The following is a 21208-nucleotide window of genomic DNA, read 5'->3' on the forward strand; positions in this document are numbered from 1 at the left end:
ATGCGTAGACAGTTACGCGGCTTAGTAAAAGGGCCCCTGAGTTTGCCATCCTTCTTTTATGCCTCTAACTATTGGATGCCACATTTCTCTGTCATTTTTTTTAATTCCATCATTTCTCCTGGTATGTCCTCCACCTCTGACTTTGGTGCTGACACAGCATTAGAAGATGCCAGCAATTTGTAGGGATTAGCACCATGGCTGCTGATGAAGAAAAATGGGAGTTGTGAATGACTGATAACCTGGGGGCAAAAGAACCTCAGTGTCCAGATGGAACTCAGAAGGAAGCATGTCACACACAGGAACAGCCCAAGGGTATCTGAAACCTTAGGAAAACATTCAACTGTACATCTTCTGCCAAGGGGGCAGCTCAGGGCCCTCTTCCCCCATGTCCAGCATCTTCCCTTCCCTTCCCTTCCCTTCCCTCCCTCTCCCAACAAAGTGTTTAGCATTCCCCCATTACTTACCTCTATTCCCCAAGGTGTCCAGATTCTCCTCTTCTTTATCTCTCCTCCCCAAGGTGTCCTGCATCTCTCTGCTTCCCTACCACCCTTTTCAAAGTGTTGTATCTCCCCCTTCCCCTCCATGAGGTGTCCAACATCTCCCCTTGACCCCTTCCCTACCTCTCTTCCCAAAGGTGTACAGCCTTTCTCTGATTTCCTACCACTCTCCTTCAAGGTGTTGCATCTTCCCTTCCTCTCCACGAGGTGTCCAGCATCTCTCTGCTTCCCTACCTCCTGAGGTATTCATCAGCTTCCATTCCCTACCCCCTCCAGTGTGGTACTGAGACTATCATCAGCTTATTTAAAGAAACCTCATCGTGGTTGGCAGAGGGCCTTGAATATTAATGTGGGCAGTTATAAAATTACCCTCAAAAAGAGCAAATACTGCACACTGTCCCGCTTAATACGGACTTCTACAATTTTAAGGCCATATTTACTAAATATTAGTGCATGTTATTGAGAGCATGTACCGGCTACCCTCTCACCCACAGGAAATAACATGGGCATGGCGGCAGTTCGCTAATGTTTTAGCGCAGGCTAATATTTAGTAAAAATGGCTATTAGACCAGGATTTTCAGAATTTTGTGCTCTTTGGTGCATGATCCTAAAGGTGTATTGTAAATAAATTGTTCAACTATTATTACCAGTTTCAATCAGAAGTAATGTCAGTTACTCTCGGGGGGGGGTAACGCCATGAAGTTACATAGTAATACTTTTAAAACATGTATGAGAAAATGTTTGGTCACTCAACAAATAGTTGCCAGGAGCTGTAGTAAGAGCAGTTAGCATAGCTGGTTTAAAAAAAAAAAGATTTAGACAAGTTGTGGAAAAGAAGTCCATAAACTGCTATTAAGGTAGACCCAGGAAGAGCCACTGCTTATGCCTGAGGACAGGTAGCCTGGAATCTTGCTCTCTTTAGGATTCTGCCATATACTTGTGTCCTGGCTTAGTCACTGTTGGCAGCAGGATATTAGGCTAGATGGACCTTTGGTCTGACCCAGTGTTCTCATGTTTATATTATCTGCCTCAAAAAGGGTAAAAGTTATTTTGGAATTTGTCGGTTCAAATATGAGACTAATCCAGTTCCTATTATGTCCTGGCTCTGGAAATCTGGATCAATGTAAGCAAAACTTTTGGAATTTGTTGAACTTTATTGCAATGCCAATTTAAGGATTTGTGCTGTCTCTAAGATTTAAAATATATTTTGTCATATTTTCACAGGTGCTTTCAGGAGAATCAAATTGGGTTAGTGCCAGAGAAAACATTTTCACCCCTGAGAAGTCTAACAGACTTGTAAGGAATTCATTATTTTGTATTCTTATTTTATCTTAATATATATTCTCCCCCGCTGCCCCTCCCCCCACACATACACTCAATCTTAGCATACAAATCTTCCAATGCCATTTATCCAGCCCTATGGTTCAGCTGCATTATTCCTGCTGTGGGTCCAAGAAAACAACAGGGTAACCGATCTGCAAACTCCAAGATGGAAAACAAACAAAGCAGATACGTTGATGAAAAACAGTATTTATTAAAAATTGGTGGAAATAAAATTAAAAAGCCCGACACAGGCCTTGTTTCGCCCAACTGGGCTGCATCAGGGGCTAACAGATATCTTTCTTATCATATAAAACCTATTTATTGAACTCAAATAAAAAGTGTTTTATTTGAAGAATAAAATACTTTTTGGACTGATGTTGTCTCGGCATTGAAGTGATTTTCCATTTTGGAGTATCTTTGGTTTAATCAGCTCCACATTCCGTTTTACTTTTGTGAGTTCAACAAATAGGTTTTATATGATCAGACAGATATCTGTTGGCCCCTGATGCAGCCCAGTTGGGCAAAACACGGCCTGTGTCGGGCTTTTTAATTTTATTTCCACCAATTTTTAATAAATGTTTTTTCATCAATGTATCTGCTTTGTTTGTTTTCCATTTTATTCTTGCTGTGGCACAGAGAATCCGGGTTCAGATGTCCCCATCCAACAGGAAGTTAGTAGTTCCAAGATTCAGCACAAAGGCATTGTGATCAGGCCCCAGGTTGGGAAGGAAGGCAGATGTGGCCCCAACCAGTGAGGCTGAAGATATGCCTTGAAGGAGACACTTCTCCAGCCCTAGACTTGGCAAGGATCACCTGCACCTCCCTTCCAGGCCATCTGTAAAAAGGAGTGTAAGTGGCAGAAATCACCGAAGGAATTAAGGAGTGAACAGGAACAGAAACATTTGGAATTAGAATGATCCCACACTTTGAAACCAAGCCAAAAGGAGATGAGGAGTAGCCTAATGGTTAGAGCAGGGGTCTGAAAGCCAGCTTTAAATCCTTGGGCAAGTCACTTAACCCTCCATTACCTCTAGTACAATCTTAGGAACCTTGCATTAGAGCTCTGTGAAGACAATTAGATCCCTGTTTACTAAAGCACGTTAGTGTTTATAACGTGCCTACAATTAGCGTGTGCGCTAACCATTTAGGCGCCTATAGGGATATTGTAGGCGCGTACCCAGTTAACGCGCATACATGGTTATCGTGCGTTAAAAATGCTAACGTGCCTATAACACGGCTTAGTAAACAGGGCCCTGAGCACATTACTACGTAACTCAAAAATTTCTCCCCCATGCAGTAACCAAATAATATGGAAATAGGTCCTGGACTGCTATGGGAGACTTCACTGGACACATGCGCACACGGGTCTGTGCAAGCACACAAATCTGCAGCCGGACTTGCATGCGTTCTTATCTGTGCATGCTGGAATGCTGTTCTGTAGTTTAATATATCTTCTAATGCGTTCAACTTGGCAACAACAATATTCTTCAATGTTTCCAACTCACAGTAGTCATAAACAACTGCATTTTATTTACATTTTATAATTATTTTTTTTTAGAAAAAAGTTTTGGACAATTGGACACAGCAAATAGCAACACCGCAGTAAACAACTGCTTTATAATTGCTTCCAATCCTCATCGATCCTGCAAATATAGTATAAAAATCTATTTCATTCCATCTATGAATTCATTATTTATTTACTTATCTTTGCAATACCGGACATGGCCAGTGTTTCCATACCGTCATCAGGGGAGCGGTCCGCTTTGTTATTCAATTTTTCAATAGGTTTGAAAAGAAGAATGTAGCTATTCCCTGTTTCTGATGGGCCAAAAAATGTTTTTCTAAAAAAATTATAACTAATTATAAAATGAACATAAAATGTTGCTGTTCATGACTACAGTGAGTTTGAATTATTGAAGAACATTGTTGTGCAGAGCCATGTTTAACACATCAGAAGATAAATTAAACTACAGACGTTGGGATTCTATACTTGCTATCCTTGTTGTACTTGGCTCCCCATGATAAGTTATCACCCATTCATAAGTGGAATGCTGTTCTCTGCATTATATTTTTGCAATACCAATATTTATGTGAAGAACAACATTCCAGCACATGTGCAGAGATATGGACACGTAACTCTTGGTGCCGGTAAAATTATCTGTGCTCCCCCCTGTGTACACCTGCAATACTCAATGGTGCAGAACTTTGCTCTTTGTTCCAGCACACCTGCCCCTCTGTTCTGTCTTTTACTTTTTCACTCATGCCCTTTATGAAAGCCAGAAAAATGTTGCAGGTCTATTTGCTGACAGAGAAGAGAAGAAACAGATAATCCTTACTAACACTGACTGCAAAAGAATGGGCTAATCTCCTCAGACCTTGTATTAAAATCCCAGTGTACAGCTCAGCCTTTTGGTCTTCTATACAGTTCTCTGCATCTGCACTGAATAGCTAATAACTTAATTAGCATGGATTTAAATTAGAGGCTGACCACAACCAGTGCTTTTGGTTCTGGCTGAAACCGAATCTGCAGCCGAAATTCGCAGCTCGGTTTTGGCCAGAACTGAAGCCGAAACCAAAACCGTGGCCTTGCCTCTGCAAGCCTGTGTCCTCCACTGCTTCTTCTAAGCTGAGTGGAAGTCCTCCACCTACAGTCTAGCCAGTGGGTGGTGCTGTTTCATTATCATATCAGTGGTGAAGGACAGACAAGCAAGGTATCAGCTTAAAAGATTTTCGCCGCACAATCGGGATCCCAGGTCCAAACATTACTGCCATGTTGGAATGTTATTAAAGTGAGGTTTCAGCTTAAAAGTTTTTAATGGTTCCCTCTCCACACAAGCGGGATCCCATGTCCAAAAATTATGGTTCCCTTGCATAGAATCATGGTCTCAAAAAAAAAAAAAAAAAAAAAACATGAAAGCTTGGTCTCAAATTAAAAAACAGATCCCTTGCTGCAGAAGCAGGGTCCCAGATCAAAAATTCATGTGTAGAAACATGTTGTCGCGTGCTCGAGGACCTTGGCATACTGTCAGGCTTCTTTCCCGGGAGCACTGGGTTCGTGAGCCCATGGGCCACTACCGTGGAGCGGCAGTGGCAGGCAAGATCACCTCAAAGGTAGAGATGAGACAAAACTGGACCGGAACCCTGGACTGGAGTTCTACACCAGAATACACGGAACTGGAACGCACCGGACGGGTGCGCACTGGAGTGGAGCCTGCTGGACTGGAACACACTGGAGGGCCCCACAGGACTGGAACATACAGGAGTGAAACCCGCTGGACTGGAACACACTGGACCTAGGCTTCACCTATGCTTGACCACCTTTCCCCGAGGGTTGAGCCCTCAGGTTCTGGCAGCCGATAGGACTTACAGGAAAACCCGGAACTGGAACTTGCAAGCAGGAACAGCAGGAATGAAGATCCAGGAGTGCCCCCTGGCACCTAAGCGCAGGCAAAGCCGACAGGCAGGGACTGTCCGGGTTCTGGCAGTCGGCAGGTTTAAACACAATGACTGGTAAACTGTACCTAGGCTAATAGAAACGCTATACCCAGGCAAACCAGTCGTACACAAGAAACATACACAGAGCACACTCAGGAGACTTGAAAGCTATACACCAGCTAACAACAAAGCTGTGCCCAAGCTAACAAGTCATGCACTGGAAACAAACACAGAGCACTAGCAAAGCTATACACAAGCTAACAAGCCACATGGTGCCTAAGCTGGCTAGCCTAAACAAACACAGAGCACTAGCAAAGCTATACACAGGCTAACAAGCCACACGGTGCCTAAGCTGGCTAGCCTAAACAAACACAGAGCACTAGCAAAGCTATACACAGGCTAACAAGCCACACGGTGCCTAAGCTGGCTAGTCTAAACAAACACAGACCACTAGCAAAGCTATACACAGGCTAACAAGCCACACGGTGCCTAAGCTGGCTTAGGGTTACCATTCGTCCAGATTTCCCCGGACATGTCCTCTTTTTGAGGGCATGTCCGGGGCGTCCGGCGGATTTTGCCTGCACCCACGTTTGTCCGGATTTCTGGACAAACGTGGGCGCGGGTGCGGGCAGGCACGTGCGTGTGGGCGGGCGATCGGCGCCATGGTAACCCTACTCCCGTCCCCTCCCCTTCCTTACCATGTTCCCTGGTGGTCTAGTGACGTCTTCGAGGCAGGAAAGAGCCCCCTCTTTCCTGCCTGGAGCGCTGCCTCCCCTGTCTATCATCCTCCTCGGTCTGGCTGGGGATTCAAAATGGCCGCCGAGAGTTGAACTCTCGCGAGGCCACTTCAACTCTCGGTGGCCATTTTGAATCTCCAGCCAGACCGAGGAGGATGCAGCAGGCAAGGACAGGCAGCGCTCCGGGCAGGAAAGAGGGGGCTCTTTCCTGCCCCGAAGAGAAGACCCTACTAGACCACCAGGGCTAGATAGTAAGTGGGGGGGGGGAATATGTGAGGGGGGGGGAACCATGTGACGGGGGGCGGGGAATAGAGGGGCGGAACGAGGACCCGAAGGGGGCGTGGCGGGGCGGGGTATGAGGCGTGGCGGGGGCGGGGTAGGGGGCGTGACATGTGTCCTCTTTTTCAGAGGACACAAAATGGTAACCCTAAGCTGGCTAGTCTAACACTAGGAACAAACACAGAGAACTAGCAAAGCTATACACAGGCTAACAAGCCACACGGTGCCTAAGCTATCTAGTCAAACATAGAAACTCACACAGAGCAAACACTGAAACAGTGTACAGAGCACTCTATACACCAGGGCCCTTAGATGAACAATGCAAAGGCCAGGGCTGTAGTCTCTAAGTGATTAATAAAGCCCTTCCACACCAGAGGCACAGCTGCAGCAATCACCTTGCATCCAAACAGAGGCTTGACACACAGAGCAGTCAGCCCAGCGGGAGCCATCTTGGATACTGGCATAGAGGAGTCGGCGGCAGCCATCTTGGAAAAGGCATAGCCCACACAGGTGAGGTTCAGTAGGGCAATCAGCACACAGAGCCAGAGAGAAACCAAGACAGAGACAGACACAGAGACAAGCAGAAGCCAGCACAGCCACTGACTCCCAGAAACAGGGTAAGTCTGAGGGTGGTCACGGCCACAGACGTAACACATGTGCTAAAATCACAAAGAGGAAGAGAAGCCACATGCTTCTTAACTCGTTTGAGGGGTGCATGAAGGAATATCAGCTGCACCACAAAGTTCCCTTACAGAGAAGCACGATCTCAGATCAAAAACAAGGTTTCCTTGCAGTGTGTGAAGCCAGAAAATAGGAAGATAAGCTGCACAATTCTTAACGGCAACACGATGATGTCACCGGTGGGTTTGTTGGATATGCCGGATAGTTGGATTAGTGAAGGTCGAATAATTGAGACTCTACTGTACTGTCTTTCCTGGGCATAATAAACAAAACATAAGACTGAGAAAGGAAAAAAGGAGCACCATTTTAGATAGAAGAGAGGAAATTAGAAGAAAAACTTAGATAATCTGCAAACAATCATCTGTAATACGGGAGTACATAGAGAAAGAGAAGTCATTCATTCATCAAGCAACAATGGGCAATGGATAGATGGGTTCTGCTACTGAGCAGAATTGCTTTTGATTCTCACCAGGAGCTTTTTGGCACTCTCTAATAGAAGACTAAATGTGCATTGCAGTCTTTGGAAACTACTATTACTACCTATCATTTCTATAGTGCTACTAGACGTACGCAGCACTGTACACTTGAACATGAAGAGACAGTCCCTGCTCGACAGAGCTTACAATCTAATTAGGACAAACAAACAGGACAAATAAGAGATAAGGGAATATTAAAGTGAGGATGATAAAATAAGGGTTCTGAACAAGTGAATAAGGGTTAGGAGTTAAAAGCAGCATCAAAAAGGTGGGCTTTTAGCTTAGATTTGAAGGCGGCCAGAGATTGAGCTTGACGTACCGGCTCAGGAAGTTTGTTTAGGCTTTCCAAAAATACTAGGACTAGGGGGCATGTGATGAAGCGACAAAGCAGGAAATTTAATATGAATCGGAGAAAAATGTTTTCTTCACTCAACGTATAATTAAACTCTGGAATTTGTTGCTAGACAATGTGGTAAAGGTGGTTAGCTTAGCAGAGTTAAAAAAAACTGTGACCCCTGATACAGGCGTTCCAGATGAAACTCAGCTGTGTTGGGTCATTTATGTTAATAAAGAATCCTAGTAAAATTTCCTGGCTGGTTTATCCTTCCTCTGTGCCACCTCTACTCTTCCTCTTAGCTCCAAAGCCAGTCAAGAAATGTTTTACTGAGTCCAATAAAAAGGTGTCATTCTATTATTTTTTTCTTTGTTGGGCTTTTTTGCCTAGGTACAATACTAAAATGTTATAACTATTACTAAGTGCGTCTTTTACTAAGGCGTGCTCACGTTTTTAGCGTGCGCTACAGTTGTGGGCACACTAAACGTTAGAGATGCCAATGCATTCCTATGGGCATCTCTAACGTTTAGCGTGCCCACAATTTTAGCACACACTAAAAACATGAGCACGCCTTAGTAAAAAATGCCCTAAGTATGCTGCCCCTGAGGGATATTGTGATCTTTCAGGCTGAAAGTTGAAAATTCATTATTTATACCAAATGTACACAAACACAATTTTTAGTAATGGATGTAAACTTATTTGCAATATGCTACCAATTTATTGTTAAGCACAAGAAGCACTCTGCAACTGGCAGTCACTTTGGCTATTAAGTTTTCAACTTGTCTGCTAACAAAGGCGAATGGGACAGCCAGTTGCAGGCTGCAGGGCATTCTTTCCCTTGGCACTCTCCATAACTGAACAGAAAGATGTTAAAATGTACTTGGCTAGGGTTCACCACAGTAATTACTAGGTGTTGCTGCCTGTTGGGCCGATGATCAGTAGCAAGCATAGGTGCTAGAGGCTGTTAGCACCATACTAGCGCCTACGTTTGCTACCGCCCATGATCAGAGCCCACGAGCGCATGAAACTATGCGCTCGTGGGCTCTGAATGCAACTAGCATGCAAATGCATGCAAAACAGGGCTCTTAGCACAAGTAGCATGCAGATGTATGCTAAACCTATTCCTCCCCAGTGATCAGTGACCAGCTCGCCATAGATTGGTGCGCTGTCCATGGCAAACCCTACGCCAGCTTGGAGCTGGCAATAGCGTTTGCAAACCATTGAGGAGGAATGGTGAGTCCTGTCCAGCATGCATTTGCATGCTAGCAGGCTCCCCATTCCCCCCAATGCAGAAGCCCATGTTCCCCCCCTAAGAGCAGGACCCCTGACCCGACTCCTCCCCCAGCAACACGGGGGCTGTAGCCATGACCTCCCTGACACAGGTTCAAGGGGGGCTGGAGATCCCCTAACGCCCCCTGTATCCCCTCACATTGGAGCCCTGGTGGCTCAGTGGGCCGGAGTCAATCCCCCCCCCACCTGGTGGTCTAGTGGCCCTTCTCCACCCCTACCTTTGTTGGAGGAGGGAGGTGGCCTCCCTCCTCTTCCATCAGCGCCGCCTCGAAAATGGCGGTGCCCAGCCCTGCCCAGTGCATTCTGGCTTGGGGTGGGTGTACTTGGGGTCTGGTGGTCCCATGGACCTCCAGCCCCCGTGATTGACAAGTCTGGGCTTTTGACAGCCTAGACCTGTCAAACATGTGCGGGGTTGGGGGGATTGTGCCCGAGTGCATGCTGAGGCACAATCCTCCCACACTTTTACCTTATGATCAGAGTGAATAGCATGCTTAAATTTGCATGCTGTTATCTCTGATCATAGGGGCGGTCAAGCCTCTTGCTGTTCCAGCGCTATTTTTAGAGCACTGTTTGGAATAGCAGGGGACTTTTGATTATCTGCCTATCTGTGTTTTACTGTTTAGAGTCATCACTGTGTGCAGGTTTGGTTTATCAGAGCTGCTTCTCTCTGTATTTTACTCTTTATTAGGTCAATATTCAGTTGCCACAATCTGCGGGTTTTTTTCATTGCTAGCTGAAGCGGTGAAAAAGTATCCAGATATTTAGTGCCACAACCCAGATAGAATATCCAGATAATGTAGAACTTATCTGAATAGTGGCAATATTCAGTTTGCTATCTGAATAACTTAGATAGAAGATGCCCTAAGTTACCTGGATAGCAGACTTGAATATTGCCACCATCCGGATAAGTTCTAGAACCACTCTGGCTCCTCCCATGTTCCGTCCTGGCACTATCTGCATGGGGATTAATTCTCAAAATATTGCCAAAAGTTAAGTGCCAGGATGCAGCATGCTAAGCACAGATTCTATATCAGCAATTACATTATAGAACATTAGCATAAGTTCGCAGTTACGTACCTAAATGTAGGTGCAAGCAGTGGCATACCTAGCTTGCTTGCCACCTGGAGCGGGTCGATGCTGTGTCCCCCATGAGGTATGTCACACCCCCACCCACCCCAAGGAATGTCACACACCCACCCCCTGAGGCGCCATACCCCCCCCCCCCAAAGCGCATCACCCCCACCACCCTTCCTCCTAGCAAGGGGGTGCACAGAGCAATCACAGAGCTGTTGGCTCTGCCAGTCCCCTGCCCCAGAACAGGAAGTAACATCAGAGGGGGCAGGGGACTGGCAGAGCCAACAGCCACACAAATGCTCCGTGCACCTCCTTGCTGCCTGCAGCCGGGGCGGTCCATCCCCACCCCTCCCTTGGTACGCTACTGGGTGCAAACAGTTAAGTCAGCTCAAAGGCTGGTATAAATACTCGTGCCTAAGTGTTGTAAGTACTAGGCACACCCCTGACCCTCCCACGCCCCACCCCAAATCCACACACTCTTGCAGGTATGCACTAAGGATTTAGGATCCTGACTAAACTAATTAGTGCCAATTAACACCAATTATAGCCAATAATTGGTTGAAACAAATTATCAGCTAATTATTAAATTGTTACATGCATAAGTGACGCTATTCTATAACTTGCACAAACAACTTTGGCACTCTAAGTGTAATGTTGTGCATGTAAGATTATTAAATTAGAGGCATGGTGGGCAATTCAGTAAAGGGTGTCAAATATCAGCACGCTAAGTGCAGATTCTATAGTGGCACTTCTATTATAGAGTAGTATCATAAGTCATCATTAATGTACCCATATTTAGGTGTGCCACTTACGCCAAGTCAATATTAGGCAAAAATGTGTACTCTTAAATGTAGCCCTTTAGCATGTAATTATATAGAAACAGAGAAAAATGTAGGCAGACATATGGCCTATACAGTCTGCCCATCCATTCCATCTACTCTCCCTATTATCCCCTTTGAGATCTTGTCCCAAGCTCTCTTGAATTCACATACTGTTTTCATCTCCATCCCTTCCACCAGGAGGCCGTTCCACAAATTCACCATGCTTTCTGTGACGATGTATTTCCTCAGGTTATTTCTGAGTCTATCTCCTTTCGCCTTCTTCCTTTGCCCCCTCGTAATTCACAATATTTTGTAAGATCCATGCATAAATATCAGACACACCCATGCTCCACCCATGCCCCTCCCCTCTGTGAACACTCCCTTGCAGTTATGTGCTCAGTTGGTTGTGTGTCAAAGCTTTAGAATACTGTTTAGCATTCTTAATAGCACTTAACAAGCAATAATGAGCACTAATTGGAAAAAATTACAATTTACATGCACAACTCCTTAAGCGTACTCTATAATGCACTGCGCCTAAATTCTAATGTGTGCAGGCAAAAAGGGGCATGGTTATGGGCAGGAAAATGGAGGTTCAGAAATTTACATGCATAGTTATAGAATATGGCCCAGTGTGCATAAATCTACAGTGGGGGAAATAAGTATTTGATCCCTTGCTGATTTTGTAAGTTTGCCCACTGACAAAGACATGAGCAGCCCATAATTGAAGGGTAGGTTATTGGTAACAGTGAGAGATAGCACATCACAAATTAAATCCGGAAAATCACATTGTGGAAAGTATATGAATTTATTTGCATTCTGCAGAGGGAAATAAGTATTTAATCCCTCTGGCAAACAAGACCTAATACTTGGTGGCAAAACCCTTGTTGGCAAGCACAGCGGTCAGACGTCTTCTGTAGTTGATGATGAGGTTTGCACACATGTCAGGAGGAATTTTGGTCCACTCCTCTTTGCAGATCATCTCTAAATCATTAAGAGTTCTGGGCTGTCGCTTGGCAACTCGCAGCTTCAGCTCCCTCCATAAGTTTTCAATGGGATTAAGGTCTGGTGACTGGCTAGGCCACTCCATGACCCTAATGTGCTTCTTCCTGAGCCACTCCTTTGTTGCCTTGGCTGTATGTTTTGGGTCATTGTCGTGCTGGAAGACCCAGCCACGACCCATTTTTAAGGCCCTGGCGGAGGGAAGGAGGTTGTCACTCAGAATTGTACGGTACATGGCCCCATCCATTCTCCCATTGATGCGGTGAAGTAGTCCTGTGCCCTTAGCAGAGAAACACCCCCAAAACATAACATTTCCACCTCCATGCTTGACAGTGGGGACGGTGTTCTTTGGGTCATAGGCAGCATTTCTCTTCCTCCAAACACGGCGAGTTGAGTTCATGCCAAAGAGCTCAATTTTTGTCTCATCTGACCACAGCACCTTCTCCCAATCACTCTCGGCATCATCCAGGTGTTCACTGGCAAACTTCAGACGGGCCGTCACATGTGCCTTCCGGAGCAGGGGGACCTTGCGGGCACTGCAGGATTGCAATCCGTTATGTCGTAATGTGTTACCAATGGTTTTCGTGGTGACAGTGCTCCCAGCTGCCTTGAGATCATTGACAAGTTCCCCCCTTGTAGTTGTAGGCTGATTTCTAACCTTCCTCATGATCAAGGATACCCCACGAGGTGAGATTTTGCGTGGAGCCCCAGATCTTTGTCGATTGACAGTCATTTTGTACTTCTTCCATTTTCTTACTATGGCACCAACAGTTGTCTCCTTCTCGCCCAGCGTCTTACTGATGGTTTTGTAGCCCATTCCAGCCTTGTGCAGGTGTATGATCTTGTCCCTGACATCCTTAGACAGCTCCTTGCTCTTGGCCATTTTGTAGAGGTTAGAGTCTGACTGATTCACTGAGTCTGTGGACAGGTGTCTTTCATACAGGTGACCATTGCCGACAGCTGTCTGTCATGCAGGTAACGAGTTGATTTGGAGCATCTACCTGGTCTGTAGGGGCCAGATCTCTTACTGGTTGGTGGGGGATCAAATACTTATTTCCCTCTGCAGAATGCAAATAAATTCATATACTTTCCACAATGTGATTTTCCGGATTTAATTTGTGATGTGCTATCTCTCACTGTTACCAATAACCTACCCTTCAATTATGGGCTGCTCATGTCTTTGTCAGTGGGCAAACTTACAAAATCAGCAAGGGATCAAATACTTATTTCCCCCACTGTATGTACCAGGATTTACACCACATTTTCATTGGTGTAAATAGAGGCACGTAGTTTAGGCGCTGTAATATCAACTAAGCGTATTCTAAATCTAGGCGCCTCTTATAGCATATGCTAAGTCGGCACTGTTTTCCATGCAGATTTTTTAGGTGCCATATATAGAATCTCCCCCTCTGTGTGTATTTCAAAATTCTTGCACGTAAGTAACTAGTTTTCTATTACTTAAATGCACAATTGGTGTCCAACTTTAGATGATTTATTATAGAATAAGGGGGATAGTGCAGAGTTAGTTTGGAAGGATATTCAGAGGTACCATCCAGATTATTCTGCTGAGTATTCCTAGGAGCAGCATTTATTCACATAGCAGCTGCTGTTATCCAGATAAATGCTTTGAATATTGACCTGTTTTATTTATTTCACATTGTGACTTCTCATTCCAGAAAATGCTAACAATGAGGTACGTCATATAATTCATATTGATAAAAAACACATTTCAATGAATTCCATCTCTCTGTTTGTCTCATGGTCGCCCGCCCAACCTGCTCAGAGTGGTTGTCTTAAACAGCAAGGCAGCTGCTTACAGTGGTGGAAATAAGTATTTGATCCCTTGCTGATTTTGTAAGTTTGCCCACTGACAAAGACATGAGCAGCCCATAATTGAAGGGTAGGTTATTGGTAACAGTGAGAGATAGCACATCACAAATTAAATCCGGAAAATCACATTGTGGAAAGTATATGAATTTATTTGCATTCTGCAGAGGGAAATAAGTATTTGATCCCCCACCAACCAGTAAGAGATCTGGCCCCTACAGACCAGGTAGATGCTCCAAATCAACTCGTTACCTGCATGACAGACAGCTGTCGGCAATGGTCACCTGTATGAAAGACACCTGTCCACAGACTCAGTGAATCAGTCAGACTCTAACCTCTACAAAATGGCCAAGAGCAAGGAGCTGTCTAAGGATGTCAGGGACAAGATCATACACCTGCACAAGGCTGGAATGGGCTACAAAACCATCAGTAAGACGCTGGGCGAGAAGGAGACAACTGTTGGTGCCATAGTAAGAAAATGGAAGAAGTACAAAATGACTGTCAATCGACAAAGATCTGGGGCTCCACGCAAAATCTCACCTCGTGGGGTATCCTTGATCATGAGGAAGGTTAGAAATCAGCCTACAACTACAAGGGGGGAACTTGTCAATGATCTCAAGGCAGCTGGGACCACTGTCACCACGAAAACCATTGGTAACACATTACGACATAACGGATTGCAATCCTGCAGTGCCCGCAAGGTCCCCCTGCTCCGGAAGGCACATGTGATGGCCCGTCTGAAGTTTGCCAGTGAACACCTGGATGATGCCGAGAGTGATTGGGAGAAGGTGCTGTGGTCAGATGAGACAAAAATTGAGCTCTTTGGCATGAACTCAACTCGCCGTGTTTGGAGGAAGAGAAATGCTGCCTATGACCCAAAGAACACCGTCCCCACTGTCAAGCATGGAGGTGGAAATGTTATGTTTTGGGGGTGTTTCTCTGCTAAGGGCACAGGACTACTTCACCGCATCAATGGGAGAATGGATGGGGCCATGTACCGTACAATTCTGAGTGACAACCTCCTTCCCTCCGCCAGGGCCTTAAAAATGGGTCGTGGCTGGGTCTTCCAGCACGACAATGACCCAAAACATACAGCCAAGGCAACAAAGGAGTGGCTCAGGAAGAAGCACATTAGGGTCATGGAGTGGCCTAGCCAGTCACCAGACCTTAATCCCATTGAAAACTTATGGAGGGAGCTGAAGCTGCGAGTTGCCAAGCGACAGCCCAGAACTCTTAATGATTTAGAGATGATCTGCAAAGAGGAGTGGACCAAAATTCCTCTTGACATGTGTGCAAACCTCATCATCAACTACAGAAGACGTCTGACCGCTGTGCTTGCCAACAAGGGTTTTGCCACCAAGTATTAGGTCTTGTTTGCCAGAGGGATTAAATACTTATTTCCCTCTGCAGAATGCAAATAAATTCATATACTTTCCACAATGTGATTTTCCGGATTTAATTTGTGATGTGCTATCTCTCACTGTTACTAATAACCTACCCTTCAATTATGGGCTGCTCATGTCTTTGTCAGTGGGCAAACTTACAAAATCAGCAAGGGATCAAATACTTATTTCCACCACTGTAAGTACCTCCTTATTATACAGAATGTCCTTTCTCTACTGACCAGCTCTGAATTTATTTCTGTTATTTCTAGATTTTAAAGATATTCTGTAAACTATGTTGACTTAGTAAACTGCTTCTTTGTTTTTTTTCTGTAGAGACTTATCTCAGAACCTTATTTCTAAGCTGCTGCCTTCTGCTTTCACAGAGCTTAGACGTCTGGAAAAAATGTAAGCCAGAATTTACAATAAGAGCAAGTTTGTTTATTATTTCTCGCTTTTAAATCTAGTTTTTTAGTGAAGTATGTTTTAAAATAATTTATTTGTTTTGTAGCAATCTGAGCTTCAATCCAGTTTACCTCCATTTGAACCAGTTTGACAGTCTTCGACTACTTCAATCCTTGTAAGTGGTCCTTTTTATAGTAATGAACACAACATATTGGAATATTTAATGCACAGTCCTTGCTCCATCCTCTAACTGATCACAGGGGATCTTCAGGGTGCTCAGGAACCATAAAATAACACATGTTCCTGAGTCCTTTCCTGGCGTGAGGGAAAATAGTCATGTGGGGTATTCTTAGGCACACCCCAGTAGAAATAAAAAGACACCACACCATCAATCCAAATAAGATTAATGTGAGGTCCCATTTTGCATAGCTGCTCAATATGGGAAATGTGACGTCCAGGTCTGATTCTTAAAGTGTTCCTCTCTCACTAGCCTCTTCTTTTAGCTTCTATCAACCCTCTCATAATTTGTGTTCTATTGATAATTGCTTATTGGATATTCCATTATTTAAACATGTCAGGCTTCAGGCTAATTGGTCTTCTATGCTTCAAATTGCTGGTGCCTCGATTTGGAATCCCTTGCCGGTGGTAATGCGAATGGAGTCATCAATTCTGCAATTTAAGAAACTGCTAAAATCGCTTTTTTTTATTCAGGCTTTTGGAGTAAGTCCTTGTGTGGTGACTCGTTAGTTGCTTCTTTCATTAATGGTTTGGGAGAAGAGCCAACCTTTCACCTGCTTCCTGAAGTAGAGGTAGTCTTGCATTAAGCAAAGCCTTTCAGGGAGTGCATTGCAGACAGTGCCGGGGCTACTGTAGAGAAAGCTCATTTGCAAGTGTCACTTCGGTTGATTTCCTTTGGAGAGGGTGTGGTGAGGGATATTCCTTGGGAGGCCCTAGCGATCTTGGAGGTGTGTGGAGGGAGATCCTGTTCCGCAAGTACTCTGGCCCATTTCCTTTAAAGGTATTGAAGGTAGACATAGTTTCAAATTTAGCCCTATATTGTCCTGGTAGCCAGTGAAGTTTCTACAGGAATGGTATGATGTGATCACATCGCTTACAACCTTCTATCAATCATGCTGCTGCATTCTGAATCAATTGGAGCTGGTGCAAATCCTTTATAAAAACACCAATGTAGTGTGTATAACAGTAATCCAGCATTGATGTTATCAGGGTGTGAACTATTGGCAACACTTGATTTCATGATGTACGGAGAGAGACCACATAGTTGTTGCAGATGATAGAGGCAGCTCCTAGAAGTTGCTTGGATTTGGGAGATTATCATAGGTGTTGAGTGAGTCTGGCTGTAGCCCAGGGTTCCTGACCTGTGATTTAAGGAGAACTTTGTAGCTCCCAAAAGGGATTTGTATGTCAGATATGTGACAACCTGTGTTAGGGACCCACAGGAGCTCAGTTTTACTTGGGTTTGATGTTTTTAGCCCATTCTTGAATTGTTGTGTAGCTGGGGATTTATGGTTTGCCTAGGTATCAGAGCAACTGTTGTACATAAAATATATCTTGTTTGTTGGGACCAGGGTGAGGACTGGCATACACCAGGAGGTTGTAGGTAGTTACTACATATGCCACTCTCTTTATTCAGGGGGTCTTTTACTAAGTGGCAGTAAGCCCAACGTGGGCTTACCGCTTGCTAAACAGGAAGTACCGCCGGGATATTGCAGCAGCCTGGCAGTAGTTCCCAACCCCAGTGGGCACCATTTCCAGCTCCACAAAAATATTTTTATTTTTAGATTCTAGTCCTAAATGCCTTCCAGAGACCAAAAGTTGTCATTGCAGTGGCATGGCCAGGTGAATTAGAAATAACAACAAACTACTATTTTTGCTATCTTGTAATACCTAAGGGGCCCTTTTACAAAGGTGCAGGAGAATATGATAAAGGCGGTTAGCTTAGCGGAGTTTAAAAAAGGTTTGGACGGCTTCCTAAAGGAAAAGCCCATAGACCATTATTAAATGGACTTGGGGAAAATCCACTATTTCCGGGATAAGCAGTATGAAATGTTTTGTACTTTTTTGGGATCTTGCCAGGTATTTGTGACCTGGATTGGCCACTGTTGGAAACAGGATGCTGGGCTTGATGGACATTTGGTCTTTCCCAGTATGGCAATACTTATGTACTTATGAAGGCTATTGCGCGGGTAGTGCACATCCAATTGGCACTACCATCAGGGTAGTGCTTGAGCCCGGCAGTAATTCCGATTTTAGCATGTGTCGAATCCGGCGGTAGGAAATGATTTTCTACTGCAGTGGGGGGGGCATTCCTAGCGGTAACTGGCACCGTACCCACGTTGGTGCATGCTGCATAGTTACTGCGTAGGTAGCGCATGAGCCCTTACAGCTGAGTCAATGAGTGGCAGTAAGGGCTCAGGCCATAAATAGGTGTGTGCTAGTTTTAATATTAGCACAGGCCCATTAAAAAATTGCCTTTTTTCCAGCCACGGTAGAAGTGGCCCAGCTTGTGCCCAAAAGACATGCCCACACTACCGCAGGCCACTTTTTACCATGACTTTGTAAAAGGACCCCTTATGTAGCTAACATATTTGCCTGATTTGGTTATATTTTATATTTATACTCATAAATGTTTGGGTGCAATTTTCTCTTCTTTACTGGACATTGATCCACATGCTTAAAATGATTACGCCTATAATTTTATTAGATCACATTTTGTTGCTCCCTGGGCAATATTATTTGTATTGTTGCCTCTTTTTGACAAATACTGTTCTATATTTTTTATTATTTTGTTTTCTTCTTTATTAAAATTCAATAAAATTATTTGAACTGAAAAAAAAAAGAAACAACAAATTTACCAACTTCTTCCTCCCTGGTTGTCCTTGGGTACTTGGACTGCCAGCTTAAATAATGATTCAGCCATAGAGAAGCAGCTGATGGAAAGTCTTCTGGTTCTTCGAGAGGCCATAGGCCACCTCCCTTGGGCAGTCACTCCACCCTGGTTTTAGAAATAGGTACTTGTCAAGGAAGGCTTATGACACCTTAGCTTAGTGGAGGTCACTTCTGGGAACTGGAGACTCAATCTAGTAGAAGAAAACTGCCAGACGAAACCACAATAAGAATAAAAAGACGAAAATATATTCATGGGTAATGATAAATTATTTTCAGATATCTTTATTGCCATTCTACACCAAGAAAATATCAACTTCCCAAAACAGGATGCATTATGTAATGGGAGCATACGAGCAACATCTTCAATGACAGTTTTACAATTCCACCCCCCCCCCCCCCCCCAATATCTCCCTCAGTCTAATGGCTTAGATTACATAAGTACACAAGTAATGCCATACTGGGAAAAGACCAAAGGTCCATTGAGCCCAGCATCCTGTCCCCCGACAGCGGCCAATCCAGGTCAAGGACACCTGGCAAGCTACCCAAACATACAAACATTTTATACATGTTATTCCCAAAATTGTGGATTTTTCCCAAGTCCATTTAGTAGTGGTCTATGGACTTGTCCTTTAGGAAACCGTCCAACTCCTTTTTAAACTCTGCCAAGCTAACCGCCTTCACTACGTTCTCCGGCAACGAATTCCAGAGTTTAATTATGCATTGGGTGAAGAAAAAGTTTCTCCTATTTGTTTTAAATTTACTACACTGTAGTTTCATCGCATGCCCCCTAGACCTAGTATTTTTGGAAAGCGTGAACAGACGCTTCACATCCACTCCACTCATTATTTTATATACCTCTATCATGTCTCCCCTTAGCCGTGATAGAGGTATATAAAATAATGAGTGGAGTGGAACAGGTGGATGTGAAGAAAGACAAATTATATAATTATGTAGTCTTACTATATATCTTACTATATATCAACTCTATAAAAATATTAATCCTAAATATATTATTAGTCTACACTAAAGGGTGCTGTGCAACTAATAATAACAAATATATTTCAATATTAAAGCCAATATATAATGGAAATTAAATTATATAGGTCAGAAAAGTATGAAATTCTTTTTTTTTTTTCAGAAACCTGGAGGGAATTGAGATTTCAAATATACACTTAAGAATGTTTCAGCCAATGAGGAACCTGTCTCACATGTAGGTATATATGCCAGTTATAATATAATCACTGCAGTGTGCTAAAATTCACATGCCACATGGATCAAGATATAGCTCTAAAAATTGTTTAGATTTGGAGCTCTTTGAGGCTTTCCCTTCCATTTAATGTTTTGATTTGTCCCTTTTCTATAGTGGAACATTAATTTTTTGGTGTAAATTGTGCTTGTGATTCCACAAAACCTTGTTTGATTTTATATTAAATTACTGCAAAACACTTTTGTTTGCAGCAAATATTTTCATGTGTGCTAAGTGTGCATTAGGCTTAACGCCCAAAGGACCCCTAAACTCATAACGCCCTTTAGTAAAAGGACCCCTAAACCATAACACACTACCTGAATGACACTTCCATGCCTGTTCCTTGCCCATGGCACGCCCCCTCCAAAAGGTATTTTTGCAAAATAAATAACGTACACTTAGCACACAGGAAATGGCAAATTACTGCAGAATTAATGTTCTACTATAGAAAAGAGACAAATCGAAACATTAAATGGAAGGAAAAGTTCTGTTGATAATTTATTTTGGTTGGTATTTTTTATGCTATTGTTCCTTTTCTCTATGTGTTTTTCTATAGTGCCTGCCTCTCTTTTTTGGATGTTCAGCAACACTAGACATGTAGGGGTAGATTTTGAAAATGGCGCCTAAAAATAGGAGTGTCAAAAAAATAGTGCTTAGTGCTATTCTATAAACTGTGTCTAAAGTTAGGCACGGTTTATAGAATAGTGCATAGGGCTTGTTAATTCTTCTGCCCTCTCCAACCCAATAGAATGTTCCACACACTCATACAGTTAGGGAAGGCCACGCAGAGATAAGAAAATATTCTTTTTATTACTTACCAAGCTAGAAAATAGACTACAGTTCTTTTCTCATGGGAAAGTTACAACAAAGCTGCACATGAACTTGATCTGCTGGTGCAGGCTGAGGGCCTTGACCTAACTAGTTTTGGGGGTTTTTTGGAGACTAGAGGCCAACTGAAACCAGGCTTTTCAATGTTGGATGAAATCAAATCTGCAGCCAAAAATCCACCACTCGGTTTCAGCTGAAAATGAAGCCCAAACCAAAATTGGACAGGCCCCACCCCCCCTAACAACACCCACTCTCCTCCGCCGCTGCTGCCACCACCACTGCCACTACCACCACCAAAGAAAACCTCACTCTCCCCCTCCCACCACCACCACTGCTACAACTAAACAGAGCCTCCATTTCCCTTCCTGGACCCACCTGTCAGCCCCCTACCTTAAATCCTGATGGTCTAGTGGCCTAAAAGGGGCAAGAGCGGTACCCAGTCACTCCTGCCCCTGCTGTCTCCACCTACAAAATGGTTGCGAAGACCTTCAGCAGCAGTCTTGGGTGAGGACCACCCTTGTTCTTACTTTTTCTTAAGGAGCAAGATAAACTAATGGTCATTAAAACTTTCTTAGATCTTTAATTTTCTGGGCAAAAAAATCAAATCTTTCCATATATTGCTCATGAAATGGAAAGATCTTTTCTACAGAAGAAGGCACTTTGG

The 21208-nt window shown here is 43.9% G+C and overlaps 1 protein-coding gene across 1 annotated transcript in view; it reads left to right on the top strand.

The window, feature by feature from the left end:
* Positions 1 to 21208, top strand: part of RXFP2 (relaxin family peptide receptor 2) — a 128478-nt gene that overhangs the window by 66056 nt on the left and 41214 nt on the right. The window contains exons 11-14 of the mRNA XM_030202402.1: positions 1722 to 1793; positions 15492 to 15563; positions 15667 to 15735; positions 19609 to 19680. Coding sequence (XP_030058262.1) covers positions 1722 to 1793; positions 15492 to 15563; positions 15667 to 15735; positions 19609 to 19680 — 285 coding nt within the window. The remainder of the gene's footprint in view (positions 1 to 1721; positions 1794 to 15491; positions 15564 to 15666; positions 15736 to 19608; positions 19681 to 21208) is intronic.

This window comes from Microcaecilia unicolor, chromosome 4 (assembly GCF_901765095.1).
Source record: "Microcaecilia unicolor chromosome 4, aMicUni1.1, whole genome shotgun sequence".
In the NCBI taxonomy this organism is placed as follows: domain Eukaryota; kingdom Metazoa; phylum Chordata; class Amphibia; order Gymnophiona; family Siphonopidae; genus Microcaecilia; species Microcaecilia unicolor.